The 18,790-nt window shown below is 42.2% G+C and overlaps 1 protein-coding gene across 11 annotated transcripts in view; it reads right to left on the bottom strand.

The window, feature by feature from the left end:
- The window catches only part of TBC1D1 (TBC1 domain family member 1), a 122,851-nt gene that overhangs the window by 58,789 nt on the left and 45,272 nt on the right, over positions 1-18,790 (bottom strand). For all 11 annotated transcript variants that reach the window (XM_030021243.1, XM_030020935.2, XM_030021515.2 and 8 more), the window contains 2 exons: positions 9,713-10,246; positions 6,511-6,600 (listed from right to left, as the gene is read on the bottom strand). In XM_030021243.1, coding sequence (XP_029877103.1) covers positions 6,511-6,600; positions 9,713-10,246 — 624 coding nt within the window. The remainder of the gene's footprint in view (positions 1-6,510; positions 6,601-9,712; positions 10,247-18,790) is intronic.

The following is an 18,790-nucleotide window of genomic DNA, read 5'->3' as shown; positions in this document are numbered from 1 at the left end:
GCTGTCCAGGTCTCTGGCTGCAGGGAGTGCCTGAGTCTATCACTGATGATGGAGGGCAGCGGGGACACCTCTTGTGTGAGGTGTGACCAGGTGAATGATCTGCTCAGCCTGGTGGTAGAGCTGAAGGATGAAGTGGAAAGGTTGAGGAGTATCAGGGAGTGTGAGAGGGAGATAGATTGGGGGGCCCACACCCTACCATCCCTGAGGCAGAGGCAGCAGATGGAGGCTCCGAAAGAAGCGGAGGTTCCCCTGCCCTCTTGCCACCAGGCAGGAGGGGACCTAAGAGATGGAGGGGAATAGATACAGGTCCGTGCTCGGGGAGGCAGGCAAATCCCCTCCCGGTCTCCCTCACCTTCCCAGTTGCCCCTACACAACAGGTATGGGGCTCTGGAACTTGAGGACCAGGACAGTGAACATCAGGGTGTAGATGAAGTCCTATCTAGGGAGGTGCCTAGGCCCAGTCGGGCAGCCCCACGCATTCTCGCATCCTCTGAAAAAAGAAAAAGGAGGGTAATTGTTGTAGGCAACTCCCTTCTGAGGGGGACAGAGGGCCCGATATGCAGACCTGACCCATCCCACAGGAAAGTCTGCTGCCTACCTGGGGCCCGGGTAAAAGACATTACCAGGAAACTCCCTGGTCTGGTTCGGACCTCTGATTATTACCCATTGCTGGTTGTGCAGGTTGGCAGTGATGAGACTGCAGAGAGAAATCCAAAGGCAATCAAAAGGGACTTCAGGGCACTGGGACGATTAGTGGAAGGATCGGGAGCACAGGTAGTGTTTTCCTCAACCCCTTCAGTGGCAGGGAAATACACTGAAAGGAACAGGAAAACACACCTGGTTAATATGTGGCTCAGAGGCTGGTGCCATCGGTGGAATTTTGGGTTTTTTGATCATGGGGATGTTTACATGGCACTGGGCTTGCTAGCGACAGATGGTTTCTAGCTATCTCAAAGGGGTAAAAGAATCCTCGCTCATGAGATGGCAGGGCTTATAGAGAGGGCTTTAAACTAGGTTTGAAGGGGGTCAGGGATAAGACTAGGTGCACCAGAGATGAGCCTGGGGGCAGCATGCCAATGTCAGGGGTGGATTCGATGACCCAGCTCAAATGCATCTATGCCAATGCACGCAGCATGGGCGATAAACAGGAGGAGCTGGAAGCCATTGTGCAGCAGGATAGATATGACTTAGTCACCATCACGGAAACATGGTGGGATGACTCCCATGACTGGAGTGCTGCAATGGATGGCTACAAGCTCTTCAGAAGGGACAGGCAAGGTAGAAGAGGTGGTGGGGTGGCTCTCTATGTTAGGGAATGTTTTGACTGTACAGGGCTACACGATTCTGATGACAAGGTGGAGTGCTTATGGGTGAGGATGAGAGGGAAAGCCAATAAGGCAGATATTGTGCTGGGAGTCTGTTATAGACCACCTGACTAGGTTGAAGAGACGGATGAATCATTCTACAAGAGGCTGGCAGTAGTCTCAGAATCGTGTGCCCTTGTCCTCGTGGGGGACTTTAACTTTCCAGACATCTGCTGGAAATACAACACAGCAGTGAGTAAACAATCTAGGAGGTTCCTGGAGTGTGTGGAAGATAACTTCCTGACACAGCTGGTGGGTGAGCCAACCAGGGGAGGAGGCTTGCTAAACTCACTGTTTACGAACAGGGAAGGACTGGTGGGAGGTGTGATGGTCGGAGGCTGTCTTGGGCTTAGCAACCATGAAATGATAGAATTTTCAATTCTTGGTGAGGCAAGGAAGGTGGTCAGCAAAACCACCACTATGGACTTCCGGAGGGCAAACATTGGCCTCCTCGAGGCACTGGTTGAGAGAGTCCCTTGGGAGACGGTCCTGAAGGGCAAAGGGGTGTAGAAGGGATGGACATTCTTTAAGAAGGAAATCTTAATGGCTCAGGACCAGGTTATTCCCATGTGCTACAAGTCGAACCGCTGAGGAAAACAACCGGCCTGGCTGAACGGGGAGCTTTTGCTGCGAGTCAAGAAAAAAAGGAGAGTTTATCATCTCCGGAGGAAAGGGCAGGCAACTTGGGAGGAGTACAGGGACCTTGTTAGATCATACAGAGAAAATTAGAAAGGCAAAAGCTCAGCTAGAACTAAATCTGGCCACTATTGTAAGGGACAACAAAAAATGTTTTTACAAATATGTTAACAGTAAAAAGAATCCCAAGGAGAATATCTATCCTTTAATGGATACAGAAGGGAACATAGCAACCAGAGATGAGGAAAAGGCCAAGGTACTTAATGTCTTCTTTGCCTCAGTCTTTAACAGGGAGACCAGTTATCCTCAGGGTACTCCACCCCTTGAGCTGGAAGGTAAGGATGAAGAGCAGAACATACCCCCCCTTAACCCAGGAGGAAATAGTTAGTGACCTACTACGCCATCTGGACACTCACAAATCTATGGGACCTGATGGGATCCATCCAAGAGTACTTAGGGAACTGGCAGAGGTCCTTGCCAAGACACTCTCTATCATCTATCAGCAATCCTGGTCAACAGGGAAGGTCCCAGAGGACTGGAGGCTTGCCAGTGTGACTCCCATTTACAAGAAGGGTCAGAGGGAGGATCCGGGGAACTACAGGCCTGCCAGTCTGACCTCGGTACCAGGGAAGATTATGGAACGGTTTGTCTTGAGAGCACTCACATGGCAAGTCTGGGATAAGAAGGGGATCAGGCCCAGTCAGCATGGGTTTACAAAAGGCAGGTCCTGCTTGACCAGCCTGATCTCCTTCTATGACCAGGTGACCCGCCTAGTGGATGAGGGAAAGGCTGTGGATGTTATCTACCTTGACTTCAGCAAGGCCTTTGACACTGTCTCTCATGGCATACTTCTTGAGAAGCTGGCGTCTCATGGCTTGGACAAGTGTACTCTTCGCTGGGTGAAAAACTGGCTGGCTGGATGAGCCCAGAGTCTGGTTGTGGTGAATGGGGTGAAATCCAGTTGGTGGCAGGTCACAAGTGGTGTTCCCTAGGGCTCGGTGTTGGGCCCTGTTCTGTTTAATTCTTTATCGATGATTTGGATGAGGGGATTGAGTGCACCCTCAGCAAGTTTGCAGACGACACCAAGTTGGGAGGCAGGGGCGATCTGCTAACATGGTAGGGAGGCTCTACAGAGAGATCTGGACAGGCTGGATCGGTGGGCCGAGGCCAATCGTATGAAGTTCAACAAGGCCAAGTGCCGGGTCCTGCACTTTGGTCACAGTGACCCCATGCAGCGCTACAGGCTTGGGGAAGAGCGGCTGGAAAGCTGCCCGGCAGAGAAAGACCTGGGGGTGCTGGTTGACAGCCGGCTGAATACGAGCCAGCGGTGTGCCCAGGTGGCCAAGAAGGCCAACGGCATCCTGGCCTGCATCAGAAATAGTGTGGCCAGCAGGAGCAGGGAGGTGATTGTTCCCCTGTACTCGGCACTGGTGAGGCCGCACCTCGAGTACTGTGTTCAGTTTTGGGCCCCTCGCTACAGGAAAGACGTTGAGGTGCTGGAGCGTGTCCAGAGAAGGGCAACCAAGTTGGTGAGGGGCCTGGAGCACAAGTCTTATGAGGAGCGGCTGAGGGCACTGGGGCTGTTTAGTCTGGAGAAGAGGAGGCTGAAGGGAGACCTTATCGCTCTCTACAACTACCTGAAAGGAGGTTGTAGTGAGGTGGGTGCTGGTCTCTTCTGTCAGGTGGCTGGAGATAGGATGAGAGGAAATGGCCTCAAGTTGCGGCAAGGGAGATTTAGGTTGGATATTAGGAAAAATTTCTTTACTGAGAGGGTTGTCAAACATTGGAATAGGCTGCCCAGGGAAGTGGTTGAGTCACCATCCCTGGAGGTGTTAAAAAAGCGAGTGGATGGGGTACTTCAGGACATGGTTTAGTGGGCATGGTTGATGGTTGGACTCAATGATCTTGAAGGTCTTTTCCAACCTAAATGATTCCACATTGTGTTATCATTTGAAATACTAACAATAAACCTTCAGAGCATGCCAGCTGAATGAAGAAAAATAATTTTACATGTATTGAGATACCTGGTTTGTTGGAGTGTGACAATTACACATAGATAACAAAGGCTTTATTACACAAACATCAGGCACTAATACGCCATGAGAACAAAAAGAACAGAAGGACATTCAAAGGATGTAAAGCCTGCAGCTTCTCCAACTCTAGCTCCATTGGATGTCCAGGCTAAGCATTTCAGGAGGCAGCTGCAAGCTGCTGACTCTCTCCCTCCATCATCCACATCAGAGATGTGTACAGAACGCACTGAGCCCCCTCTCTAACCTTTCTCCTGAAAACCTAACTGCTACAGTGGAAGGAGCCCACCTGGGATCATGGCCCTGCCCACAAAACTGCAAGGCACCAGGAGCTGGCAAACGCTCTTAGCTATTTCAGATTAGCTAATTCAGATACCATCCAGAACCACATACTTCTTTCTGCCATTATGATATCTCACTGATGGATTGGACATTCTGGAAATTAAGTACTGATTCTGATCTCCCTTATAATTTAAATCCAGTGCCTTCAAGAAAAGATTATTAAAATTCTTGTATGATCAAGATGAGTCCATGAGATTGTTCCGTCTTCTGAAATGTGCATACCTGGGGGAAAAGCCCTCTGTACCCCAATACCAATATTTGCCCAACTGACATAACATCTGCCCTGTAGCACATTCTTCAGACAGGAGGGGAGAATTCAATCAGAATCTCATTCCTACTGCTCCAAGGAGCACAATCATCTGCTGACCTTCAGGGCAAGTCAAAAAGTCTACCTAACTAGTTCCTCCCTAACGAGACGTCCTAAGGGAACATAGGGATAAAGATTTTTCTGTGATCAAGGAGTTCTCTTCAAAGCTCTTGATCTGACAGCATGCAAACCACTTACGTTTACTCTGAAATTTTCAGAATAGGTACCTGCATGTCTAGTGATGAAAGCTATCCTCATCAAATTAAAAAACAGTCACTTATGAAAAAAAAAACCAAAACACCAAACCAATCCAAAAAAGCTAGAAGCAAATAACAGCAAATCATATTCCCGATATTTAAAAATGGGTAAATAAACCTACTGCAAAAAAAACCAGTTTTGCCCCAATATCATTAAGGCCAGAACCTGTGATGCACTGAGTAGACCTGCACTACGCAAGTAAGCCAAGTGCAAAATAGTTCCTTAGTGCAAGAAAGAGTGGCAAAATTCACATCCTGGTATACCAGGTCTTATTCCCACCCAAGCCGCACAGTACAAACAAGCATTGCATTGGTTTAATTCAAGGTGAACTTTCAGTTAAACTAGTGGGAACATCCATTCCTCAATACATTTAAGTTTATTTATATAATTATAGTTCAGGTTATTTTCTCAGAGGTTTAAACCAAAATGATTTGTAACAGGTTTTAAAGGAATTATGTGATCTGAGGACTCTATCCTAATTAAATGAATTAAATTCAATTTCCCCGTTCACTTAAACTGAATCAAATCTGGTACACAGACAAACTAAATACAAATAAAGCCCTGCAGGACAGAAAATGGCTAGTGAAAGACAAATCCCTGCATCCTGACACTGGTTAGTTAACAAAAGCAACTGGTCTATGAAATGTCTTTGAAATGACTGTTCATAGTCTGCAGGTTGACGTTTGAGCAACTCTCAAAGAAGAGTCCTCTGTTCCTGTACACAGGACCCGCCAACAGTTAGTGCAGCTGACCATACAGGAGTGCTGTAATCGCCCGAGCTGCCCCATGTCCTTGATGTGATGGTGACTATTCTGCCCTCACACCACTAAGCCGCTGCAGTAGCTGAGCGTGAATCACATGCCTGTGTAACCTATGCAATGCCACTACTGCATCTTCACATGTGGAAGTTGCATCTCTTTCAAAACATCACCACCTGAAATAAGTCATTAGATAAATTGCACCCTCACCTAATCCATGCAAAATCAAAGTCAGAGCCATGAAAATGAGAGGCAGAAGGACAGGGAAGCAAACTCTGTGACATAAGGAACAGGGATTAATGTGGATGAGGAGGCTGTCAAACATGCTTGCCCTCAGTGCATCACACACACTACCTCTGTGTGGCAGAGGGTTGTTTCCTCTTACACACATGCAACTTATACTCTTGAAAAAAATGTATTTTTGACGTATTTTTCAGATAACTCTTACATATCGTTTTTGTCCTTTCATTATCACTTCTTGAAAAATATGGCTTAGAGAACCCCAGATTTGCACAACTGTGAATCATGCACGCTGAAATCTCAAACCAGAGCTGACCAGGGTGTTCCTTCTAGCTCGTGTTATTCATCCACCACACACAGAAGTGAGTCTTTATCTCAGAAATTACAATGCGAAGCATGAGAAAAGAATGATGGTTTTACAAAATTACTGATTAACTAGCAACTTGTCAATAGCAATTACTGAAACCGCTGGGGTGAGAATCTATTCGAAATGCTAGGAGAGAGGAGAACAGGAGCATTCACAAGTGGAGAATATTTAAACAAAAAAAGAGAGAAAGAATACACTGCAATCTTACCTGAGAACAAAAGGATATTTCTTTAAAGCTTTTTTCAATTGCTACTTTTTTTGTGTCAGGACTGATAAGGTAAACTTCAGACTGGCCAATCTAAAAAAAGCAAAATAAATAGCAAGATGATAACAAGTAACATTACACTTCCTTTTGTCTTGCTATAAAAATGTTTCCTGGACATAAATCTCAAATTTTTTTCCTACCTATATATTTAGACCAATTAGTGTACTATTATCAGAGAAACAGAGAATACTGAAACAACATTGATTTGGCACTCAGAGCTCTGCACATTACCAAATTGAGATTTAGTTTCACATTTGAGACAAGAGACTGAGAATAGTGTTTAATTAGATGAGAGTAATATTATACCACAAGTAACTTACTTTGCATTGAGAAAATACATTCACACTCCTTCTTCTTATTTTCTGGAGTCTTGGCAGAACACATTCCCAAAAGCCACTTAATGAAACTGTCCTACAATTCAAACCCAAGTGTGTACCTCTACCTGTATTCCACCTAATTATTTTTAGGGGTTTATTTATTTAAGACACACATAGCATTTAATTTAAAGGCTCTAACTCAAACTATACAAATGAGCTTACTGGAGAATATTTTCTAACTTAATTTAATCTTTAGGCGATTTGTACAGCAGTGACCCAAAAGCTGAAGCTAACTTCTGATGGGCAAAGGGCATTTTTAAGGTGAAACTATTGTTTTCAATTTTTCAGCTTCTGGCAACGTCTTTGTAACATTTTAACAGATAAAATTCAAATTTCTCATAGTTTCTAGCACATCAGGAAGTCTGCTAAGGACAAGTCTCATATCAGATTTTAGGGAAGATGGGTGGAATCTGGATCCATTCATGAGCATGACTTAGAGAAACCTGCTGAAGCTTTGACCACTACCAAATCCCAAAAGACACACATAAAAACATCAGCAGCACCAATATACCTATAATTTCTTAAGGAAGGGGGAAGGGGAGAATCCTGAATGTGAATGGATCAAGTGAGATGTGCCACTTCTGTGTGTCTAAAAATGGTCCCGTGCATTCACCTTCTACCTCTTCTTTCCCTTCAACCAGTCACAATGATTTTCCCCAACACCCTGCTGGTTTCCTTGTATTGTCCCCGGGGCTGACCTCACACGTGTTCATGGGGTTATTCCTTCCAACACCTACTCAGCAGCCTCCTCCTGCTTGCTGCTGCCTTCCCCTCCCTGCAGCAAGGGGCTCCTTAGCTCAGTCCCACAAACTCCTTTCACACTTGGTCCCAGGGCAGCAGGGATCATTTGAAGCCAGCTGAACAAGGGGAGAAAAAAAAACCCCAATACATGCATCTCTCCCCATCCACCCAAAATACAGCCAGGAGAAAAGCCTAAAAATAAAAAAAACAAAATCCCAAGAAAATTGGCTAGGAAAGCAATTCTTCAGGAAGAGATACCAAAATCAGGACTGTCTGAACCAGGTGAGGAGACTCAGCAGATAACCCATCTGAATATTTTTCACACCTCATACACGAACCAACCTCTGCTGCAGTCCTGGGGAAAATCCAAGTAAGAACTTTAACTGAGAAAATACAAACAATTTTTTTCCTCTGGATATAAAGTTACTTTTAAGCATTTCATGTGTAGCCACACAGAAATTGATGAGCAAAGGTGAAGACCTGTGCACGCTGCATACACATCCTTCTTTAGAACCTGCTAAACACAGGGGACGGCTAACCAACAAACTCAGCTCTGCCATGAGCTGCTAGTTTGTGGATACCAGAGGCACAAACCACAGTTACTCTACTTCCTTATATTCAGCTGAATTTAGACTGGCTGAATGGCAAAAGAATACAACTGTGCATACTAAACAATATTTTCCCAGGCAAAAAGCAACCCAAGAGAGAAAGCCAGATCAGCAGAGCCCCGCAATTTGGAAATGAGCCTGTCAGCAGGCGACTCACATTATATTCAGGCTGAAGCTGCATTTGTCTTTGAGAACTGTTGCATCTATTTAATATAAATTAAAAATGCACTCACTGGAGTAAGAGGATCTGGACCTAAGCAGTCCATCTATAATCTCCCTATCTCTAAAATATGTGCCATGAATTAATAATGGAGTCAGGATTTGTTTAAAAATCAGGCATTATTACAAAGGCCGTCTATATTTTCTGTGAGAAATACGTGCTCAGGGCAAGAAGATAAACGTGGAATTGTTTTTACTGGGGCACAGAATTTCTCTCCACCTTCTTCCACTTCCCTCTCTGATGCCAGCCTGCCACGGCTAAACAGAAGTTTTAAATCAGTTTTAAAACTACACCTCTTTCTGTGTGTTACTTTTTACAGACAGAACAGTTTGACAATCCTTCTCAAAGCAGCACTTCTCTTTCCCCCCTCCAAAAAAACTGCTGTAACTGCACCTACTCCACTCTGTTACTGCCCTTAAAAACTCCCAGCCCCAACAGCAGCTGACAGATCCAAGATGACCTTATGATAGCCAGCCATTGCAGTATCAGCTCCAGGTTTGCCTTATGTTCATAAGATACAAGATATATAAAATATGTTATATAACTTACCTATCATGAGGATTATAAGAGGAGCAAATAACACATTCCTTACTTGTTTCTCAGGTCTTGAAAAACACTTTTGCTGCTCACCTATCAAGGCAAAGGCATTGCTAGCCACACAAAAGCAGGACAGGAGTGGAGGCCAGTGTGGAGTAGCCTAGGAAGTTACTATACTACTCCATCATTACACAGACATGTTGGCAGCAGGAACACCTTCATGAATTACACTGCTTACCATAGGACATAAAGTCTACTAGCCCCCAGTCATGGTTCAGTCCTCCTGCTCTAGTTACACGTAACTCATTCACCTGGAAATTTATTTCTGCTGTTACTAGTTAGTGTAATTGTACGTAGCATTTTGCAATTGTGTAACTGCCTACCAACTTGCTGTAGCTTTCTAAAAGCTGTCTTTAGAAGCCCAATGTTTCAGGTAGTGCTGTTTTAAACTATTTAATATAAACTTATTTTGACTCCGTAAGACAATTTAGACTGACTGGTAATGCTTTCCAGAGAAATAGGCAAGTTTAAGTTAAGCTTTGGTAATTGCAATTAAGTTATTAAAGAAGTAACTGCCATCTGTCAGAACATCTGCCTTGGTGTTTGCCATTCCAAACTCTAAGATGTGAAAACGCCACCAAGAGCTGCAAATCTTGCTTTACCGTAAACAACATCGTCCGGTTTTCTGCAATGTCTGTTGGCTGCACAACACTGTGTCCATAGATAAGTTGACTTTTTAGGTTCAGTGAAATTGCATCTTCTTCAAAAGACCTGACAAAGCTGTTACTTCTATGGCTTCCCTCTTGCAAATCCTTCTTAAAAGCAAAGGAACGAAGCCCAGGCTGAGAAAAGGATTTCCTAATCGGCCTTTTCTCCTCCTCTTCACTGACCAAGGGCTGGAACACAGACCGAAATTTGTTGCTGAAAGAGAAGCCTCCGAAGTTATTGGCAGTTTCATGTTGTTGGGATGATGAGTTGAAATCTGATTTTTTCGTACAACTTGCACGATTAAATTTCTCAATGCATTCATCTATGAGTGCTGGAGGTGCATTTTTATGTGCTACTGTCACTCGTCCACAGAACAGCACCTCAAACTTTTTGGCAAAAGGGTCTTCAACATCTGAGAGATTATTCTGAAACTCTTCTTGACGAGCGATTTTTCCAGCTTGTCGAATAGAGCTTATAATCTCAGGCACCTACAGGAGGGGAAAAAAAAAAAAAAAAAAATACGCATTAGTATCTGGTAATTTATGACAAACAAGTTGCAACACTAAGAGGTGCTCCCTGCTGTTATTTTTCTGGAATGGCTAATTTGGTTTTGTTTTCTGCAAGACCAGTTGAAGTGATCTTGTATTTGTCCAACAGACACCTTATAAAAGTTAAACACTGACTAGATGAATTGCTCATTTGTCTCCCTGCAAGGAGTTCACCATCAACAACACTTTGTCAAAAGAGCTTCGTCTTTTGTAATGTTCTGTGTTTTCAGTAAAACTTTTGCACCTGAAGGAACCAATATAACGTGACAAATTCAAACTCAAAATGAAAGATAAAAATACTTCAGAAAGCATAAGAGAAGCCACAGACTAATTAATGGGGAAAGTTATTTAATCTCTGTTATTTTTCACTCCCTTCTCTTACTCAAGCATTCGTGTCATGTAGATTAATGAGTCTCTTGCAAATTCGCTTTCACCATCATAATAGCATATTACATTTTTATGGCAGTTTGGGGCTTTTTAAAACTGTAAATAGCTGTGTTTTTTAAAGAAACATATTCATTATTTTAGATGTTCATTTTTGTTCTACCATCCTAGATGACACTCTCAAACAATATTACTTCCACATACAGTATCACTTGCAGGGCATCTGTATGAGACAGCAGTCTGCTACAGCCCACAGATGTTGTAATTATAAACAAAACTCAAACTGCCATCTGATATGTTTTAAGTAACAGTAAACGGTAACAGCTTCTGATATGGTTATAAGGTAAATACATAACATGCATATGCTATCTGCTAAGCTGCTGCGAGGCTCATGCTTAGTTACATCCCACTGCTTTGACTGGCCTAGGAGATTAAGGTTGTTCTGCAGCCTGTGCTGCTGCCATAATGACAAATGCAGGGCCACCATCTACAATTGCAACAGATAATTCTGCCGACTTTTTAATTTCCCCAAATTACTTTTGAGAAAAATCCATGCTAAGTGTGCCAGTTCCCTGACAAAACAAATTTCCTCTGTCAAGCACCAGTTGGAGCTTGCTTAGTTACAAGTATTTGGTTGCCGATAGTACAGAAAGAAGTCTAGGGGCAGCAGACTAAAACAGCAGCCCAGAACCATCTGCTGTATGAGAAAAGGCATCCCTAAACCTAAAGAATGCTTTGGAGACATGACCTCTGTCTTTTTCAGACATTTCTATGGTTATCTAATGCTTAAGCATAATGCAATAATGTACATAAACCAATGCATGAAACAGCAAAGGACTTAAAGGAAAAAAAAAAAAAGGGTTGAACAGTGAAAACTGAATGGTTATATTCTGGGTGCTCATAAAGACCTCAGTAGGATTCTTTTTACAGACAATGAAACACAGATATATAGATATAGATGGATGGACGGATAGATATATAGATATACATACACACACATACAGCTAGTGTATTTAAGACAATAAGTAACAGATTACAAAATAAATAAGACTACTCAGGAAGCATTACTTCACCCTCGAGCGCAAGGCATGAGTCATCAGCTAATCACTCAGCAAAGACAACTGGGGAGAGGTAAGAAAAGCAGGGTCATGACTTCCGAAGTCTGTTCTCAGCTATGTCACGAACCAGTCAGAAAGCCTTGGGCTTGGGAAGCTTTGTGCCTAACTTCTCAATCATATACAAGAAGAACATAACAGTATAATGAATCTTTATTACTTCAAACGATATGCATTTGCTCCACAGTGAGCTCAAGGTTCACCTCAGTTTTATTTACCTAGTACTCCTCCAAAGAACCAATTTTTAGTCAGGTAACACATCAGGATGACAGTGAAACATAAAACTTTATTCTACCCATACTTCAAGCTGCAACTGCTCTAGCATTTTCTAATAAACACATTTGACTCTTGTGAGAGCGTCTGGACTCACCAGCCATAGGCAATTTTACTTCTGAGTTGCCCAGAATACATGCAGAGACCTGCGATCCCACCTCTGCTTTTGCTGAGGCTGCAGAGGTGACAGCAAAGGTATTTTCTGGAAAAGACTCACTTTGTTAAAGCCAGGAACATCAGCTCTCACCCAGGCAAAGAGTGCCACTGTCTCAGCCGGGGTTAAGCTCCCCCAGCACCACACGTTTCCAGCAGTGCAGGTGCTGCAAGGGTTATAGATGAGCTAAAGCGCAGACAAGGCATTAGGAATCCATCATAGAAATGCGGTTATTGAATTTGATTTCTTAAATGTTTTTTTGTTATCAAACACCTTGGACATTGACAAAATTGCTATTTAGCAGTAGCTGGACTTTACATACAGACAGTAGTTAGAGAAAGACATTACATCACACAGAATGAGTTTGCAGTAGTTAATAAACTTCATGTTTGAGGAGACCTAGCGGGCCTGTTGATGAAAACCAAGGGGAGTATTTATTATTTATTTTCACACATGTTAAAGCTTGAATTATGTCATTTATAAGTAACAGCTGGCTTCCATGCTACACTTACTGAAGAACACTGACAACTCTGTTTCTGCTTATAAACCTAAAAAAATTCACAGCCCGTTAATATCATTTTATTACTTCTGATTAGGCAATTGATGCAGTATTACTCTAGCAGAAGGACCAAATCACCACCTCGCTTTCCTGTGACCCTTATGTATGTTAAATATTAATCTCTTTTCATTAGGAAAGACAAGATGCCGTGATGAATGAGAAAAAAAACCACAATACATATTTCCCTGGAACTGTTCTTGGCCTGATCAAGATTTGGGCTCTTTTCATCTACCTGTACCATTCCAGGCCTTTTATGCAAGTATCTAGAAACGAAGAATTCACACACTCCTGTGTGTCCTCCGACCCTGGCTCCCTCAGCAAACAGACTTGGATGCTGAGTACATGAAGATCAAGTAAACATTAGTTCAAAAAAAAAAGCCAAACAAACAAAAACCTGTGTAGTGTAAATAACTATATAGATATATTATTATTTTAATAATTTGAAATAATTAACAATGCAGGCTTTATGTTGGCAAATGTTTATTAACCACAGCTGGAATTTTTCCAGATTAAGCAGCATGCCACTGGGTGAACAGTAACCACATCTCTTACAAACCTCCAGCAATTAATTAAGATGTAAACTGAATCAGGTTTTATGGCTCTACAATTTGTATCAAAAAGCAGCAAGGATCAAGTTGCTCCTGAATTAAGTTAATGTTGCTTGGAGTTTCTTAAAGGTTGTGGGGTTCTTTCTGAACATAAGAAAAAAATCTTTTTTATTGTAAGGGTGGCCACATGCTGGCACAGGTTGCCCAAAGAGGTTGCAGAGACTCCATCCTTGTAGATATGCGAACTCTGACTGGACACAGCCCTGAGCAACCTGCTCTAGGTGACACTGCTTTCAGCAGGGGGCTGAACTAGATGATCTCCAGAAGTCCCATCCTACCTCAGCTTGGTGACTTAGATACCAACATCTCCTATACAGACCTTTAGGTAATTGTGTCTACTAATCTGAACTTGCTAAGACAGTGGGGGAGGACTGTTGCACACATGTATGATTTCTTCCTGCTGCACAAATTCTCTTTTCTAGCATACTTCTATTCTTAAGTGTTTTCTGACTTCTCAGTATAAACATGTAATTAGTGGATAAAGATTATTTCTGTAATCAGAAAAAAACTGCTGATGACCTAAAATTATTTCCCTAAACCCACAAAACTAAGTATAGAACAACAGCGTAAGCAACGATGAAAGTTTACTAAATGCAGAACATTACCTTCTCATCACTCACTCTGGGCCAAACAGGACTGGTGAACAGAAGACACAACTGAAATGTATTAGGAAACATTTTTGCATTTAGAGTGTCTGAATTAGATACAGAAAAAGATGTATCTATAAGCATTAAAACTAACACTGGTCTGTTGTGATTTTTTTTTTTTTTTTAAGTATACCATGTTATTTCTGCTATGATGAGAATGTTTATTTTGCAGAGCCAAAGCAGGGAATTGAAATACTGAGTATTCTTGTGACTTGACTTTTGGGTAATCAAGCAAAACACAAACCAACACCTAGAACTTCCTAATGCATGTTAGTCTGTTACTAGACAAACTGCTACAACTTCTATGTCATGCACCAAATCATGAAAGAAGGCAGTAATTTAAGCACACACAGGTTTGCTGCATCAGAAGAACAAGGAATAGCTCTTTCCCTTCACCAAAAGAGAAACTGCAGTTGCATTTTTTCCCCATGCTACCAGAAGTCACCCTGTAAGTTTACATACAAGCATGCAGTAAGATGTCAATGTTTTTAGCCTGTCAGTGGATTTAAGAGTAAGAAACTATTTTAATGAAAAAAGCCCAGTAACAGCTGAATGCAACAGCTGCCTTTTGGTAAACAAGACCAGACTAAAAAAAGATTCCCTGTTTCTTTAATACACAGTAGGTAGAAAAGCAAAGCATGCCACAGAAAAAGAACTGTTAACACATCAACTGGCCAGGACTAGGAAAACAAAAGCAAAAAAAGAAGTGGGATGATTATGATTTTAGGTGCTATTCAGTGTTTATACATACAGTATAAACCTACCAGTTTATACCTACCAGTCCCTTCATAAGGCTTCAGGTCAGTGAAGGGCTCAAGCACAGGCTTAACTATTTCAAGGGAGTAGGTGGTTTTGTTTAATACAAGACTGACCTGTGTTGTCAGGAACTGGTCTTATACAACAGACTCCATAAATTCTTTGACACTGAAAACCATCAGGGTCAGATCTTGAGTTGAACCTCAGAAGGTCTCACACCACCCTGGCTGGAATAGAGCCTTACAAATCTTTCACAGAGCTCTTGAAAAAAGTAGATGTTATGATTAAGTAAGTTTTGCCTACCTACTCAAGTATGAGAGGACATCTGAATTATTTTTAAGTGCTTTTACTTGCCTTTTTTTCTGACCATAGCAGGCTCAATAAAATACGTCAAGAAGTCTAACATACTGTTTGCTGTTAATACCTTTCCTTCTCTATTTTACAAGAGTGCTGCTACAGGAAAAATAGGGTCCACAACTATGTATCTTGGGAGAAGCCATCTAGTTGTATCAGGGCAGATAGCAATATTTTTGTCAACCATAAAGTATTTATAATCATGGAATACATTTTTGAGACATAAACAACATATATAAAAAGATGATACAGCAAAGTAATTATCTGCATTTTAAAAGACTGCATAAAATCTTTGATTTCGGTAGTTTGATGTGTACTAAAAAGCAGTTGGTCTGTTTTCAGCACACTTCTAGCAAAACAGCTGTGCAGTAATAAAACAGATCAATGCTTCCTGACCTTATCATTCCTTAAACCCACGCTAGCGGTCAACTGACTTTTTTGAACAGTTTTCTCCACTCAATGGATTTAAAGTTCAGCATTTTTAGATCTAAAGCATTGTAATTTATAGATTTCACTGGTTTTTGGTTTGGGGTTTTTTTGTTTTTTTTGTTTTTTTTTAAATCAAGATACTGCACAATTTCTCCTTTCAGAATCATAGAATAATTTAATTTGGATGTGACCTCTGACAGTGCAGACCACCACATAAAGCAAGGCAAACTTTCCAGTTAGATCCAACTTCAAACTTAGATGAGATGCTGGGGGCCTCATCCAGCTGAGTTCCAAGTAACCCCAATGACAGGGACCCCACAACCTCCTCTTCCCCACAGGAAGCCTACAGATGCCAGAAAAAGAAGGGTAAGACACCATCAGCTGAGATTTCTTTTGTGAGAGGTCCCGCTCCCTAGTTTAACTAAAGAATGAAGTAAAAACTTCTAGCACAAAACCACAGCCTTTAGTCTCTCACTGAAGTAAAAAAAGGAAGTTTTAAAAGTGACAGAATTTCCTTATTCCTCAGCGTTAGTAGAAATTCAAGGTAGAAAAGAGTAACAAACTTTTCAAGTTAATTTCCATTTCAGTGAAAGACCTTTTATATTCAGATCTTATCTCAAGTATCTTCACAGGGTTTTTTCTTCTATTATCTTGCTTGGAGACTGCTCTACAGCCTCCTACATCTCACTTTTCCCAGCCCTTAACTTCAATTCTCATTTTCCAGATTTTCACCTCCTGACTCCTAATCAACAGTTCTATGGAGTACTTCAATTATTAGCTTTCTTCCTTTGCTACTTTTTGACTTTTATTCCTCTCACAAAACCACTTTCAAACCAAGATTTAATTCAGAAAGAGAAGCAGAGATTTTATAGTTCCTCCAGTCCCTGTATGACGACCATCTTTTGCAACGTCCCATCAGCTTTTCTGTGCATAATGAATGCACCACAGGTAGAGCCAAAGTGAGATTCTTACCAACAGCTCCGTAAGTACTTAAGATCGGTGGGTGCACAGAGAGACAGTTCACCTTTGCTCCATGACTTCATGCCTCAACACATGATCCAAAACTTTTCTGCTGTATCCTCACTGCTCATAAAACAACTGAACTGTGCCACTCTCAGCAGCTTCACCATCCACGCATGTCGGTCTAGCTCATTTCTCTCTATAGGACCTAAAAGGCACTATGCGTCTCATTTAACTGGGGAACTTGTGGATATCTTTTCAGAAAGAAGAACAAGTCAGAGCACAACCAGACGGCTGGGAGGGGTAGCCAGGCTAGCAGCCAGCAGGGCTAACCACACCACAGGTGTGCTGCTCAGGAAGGACTGTGAAACCAGACCTGCAAAGGCAAGACAGAGATGTAGTTTCAACCTTGATAAGGGAAAGCTCAATGCCTGAAAAGTATCAACACAGACCTATGAAAGGAAGAACAATCATATGCATGTCTACTTGTGGGCACAGTTTGCTTAGTTAGGTTTGAATGAGCATTATACAGAGAATGGGATAAGTGAGGGTGATGGGGCTAAGACTCCAATTTTGCAGGGACATATGTAAGAAGCTGATGAACAAGAGTGCACTAAAATTCAAAGGATATTCTGTCTGGGGCAGAAGAGTCTCATCTGTTTAAATCCAGTTCTTTTTGACTTGGAGCATGGTGGACGAGTGACACTAGCATCCTCCGAGATGACTCTGACACATTAAGCACAGAGAGTGGAGCTCCACGTAGCCAACACATACTCTTACAGTTTACACATTATCATAAAAAGCCATAAAGGTGACTAGACTTCTCACATAGGTCAAGTGCTGCCTCCAGAAGATTGCCAAGTAATGCAGATTGATGCCACAAGTACTGTATGCCACTTTCACAGTATCACATTCCTTTTAATATTACAGACAAATCTCAACTTGAGAACCTTCCTCATTACTCCTCAGCCAGATGGAAGAGGTTACACTTTTTGCAAAGTCATGTGAGTCGGAGAGCACTCCATGCAATTTTAAGAGGCACAAAAAGGTTTTCTTTCCTTCCTGAAATAACAGTATTTGCAAAATCTGTTTATAGATTATTGTAAACAAGTTCAGAAATAGAATATAATTGTACTTGGTGTTCTAGTATTTGTATTTTGTGGTGGTGCTTCCTCCCTGAGAGAGATGCATCGTGTTGCTGATACACTTCAAGGTTTTCTTTCACATGCTCTCAAGACATACCTTACTTGAAGCCCAAAATACAACAAAACCTGGCTACTCTCCATAAATAAACCACCATGTCTCAGATTGCTGCTTACTTTTGGACCCCTCCCCATGCAAATGCATGATCCAAAACCAACTGCATGATCCAAAACCAAATCCAGCTGATGGAAGGCCCCTGCGGGCTTTTAGTGGACCTCCGAAAGCAACAGCACCTGACTGGCTCTGAAAGGGGTATTCCTACTGTCATGGTTTAACCCCAGCCAGCAACTAAGCATGACGCAGCCTCTCATTCACTGCCCCCCCCGCAGGGGGATGGGGGAGAAAATCAGGAAAAGAAGTAAAACTCATGGGTTGAGATAAGAACGGTTTAATAGAACAGAAAAGAAGAAACTAATAATGATAACACTAATAAAATGACAGCAGTAATAATAAAAGGATTGGAATATACAAATGATGCACAGTGCAATTGCTCACTACCTGCCAATCGACACCCAGTTAGTTCCTGAGCAGCGATCCACCCCCCAGGCCAACTCCCTCCAGTTTATATACTGGGCATGATGTCACATGGTCTGGAATACCCCTTTGACCAGTTTGGGTCAGCTGCCCTGGCTGTGTCCCCTCCCAACTTCTTGTGCCCCTCCAGCCTTCTCGCTGGCTGGGCATGAGAAGCTGAAAAATCCTTGACTTAGTCTAAACACTACTGAGCAACAACTGAAAACATCAGTGTTATCAACATTCTTCTCATACTGAACCCAAAACATAACACTATACCAGCTACTAGAAAGAAAATTAACTCTATCCCAGCTGAAACCAGGACAGTTCACCAATTCATTTTTCGCCAGCCCCCTTCTGTCCTTATGACACAAACCATTTCTTTTCATCTTGTACTGCTTCATGAGCTCCTCCATTCAGTAGCATAAACTTTCAAGCAACAAATGTGAAATAAAGCAAGTCGACAGATATTTCAAATACTGCATTAACATCTTCATAGTGTTATCTTCATCTTTTGTTTCAAAGTTTT

This window comes from Aquila chrysaetos, chromosome 1 (assembly GCF_900496995.4).
Source record: "Aquila chrysaetos chrysaetos chromosome 1, bAquChr1.4, whole genome shotgun sequence".
NCBI lineage: Eukaryota > Metazoa > Chordata > Aves > Accipitriformes > Accipitridae > Aquila > Aquila chrysaetos.
This window is presented reverse-complemented; position numbering and strand designations above follow the sequence as displayed.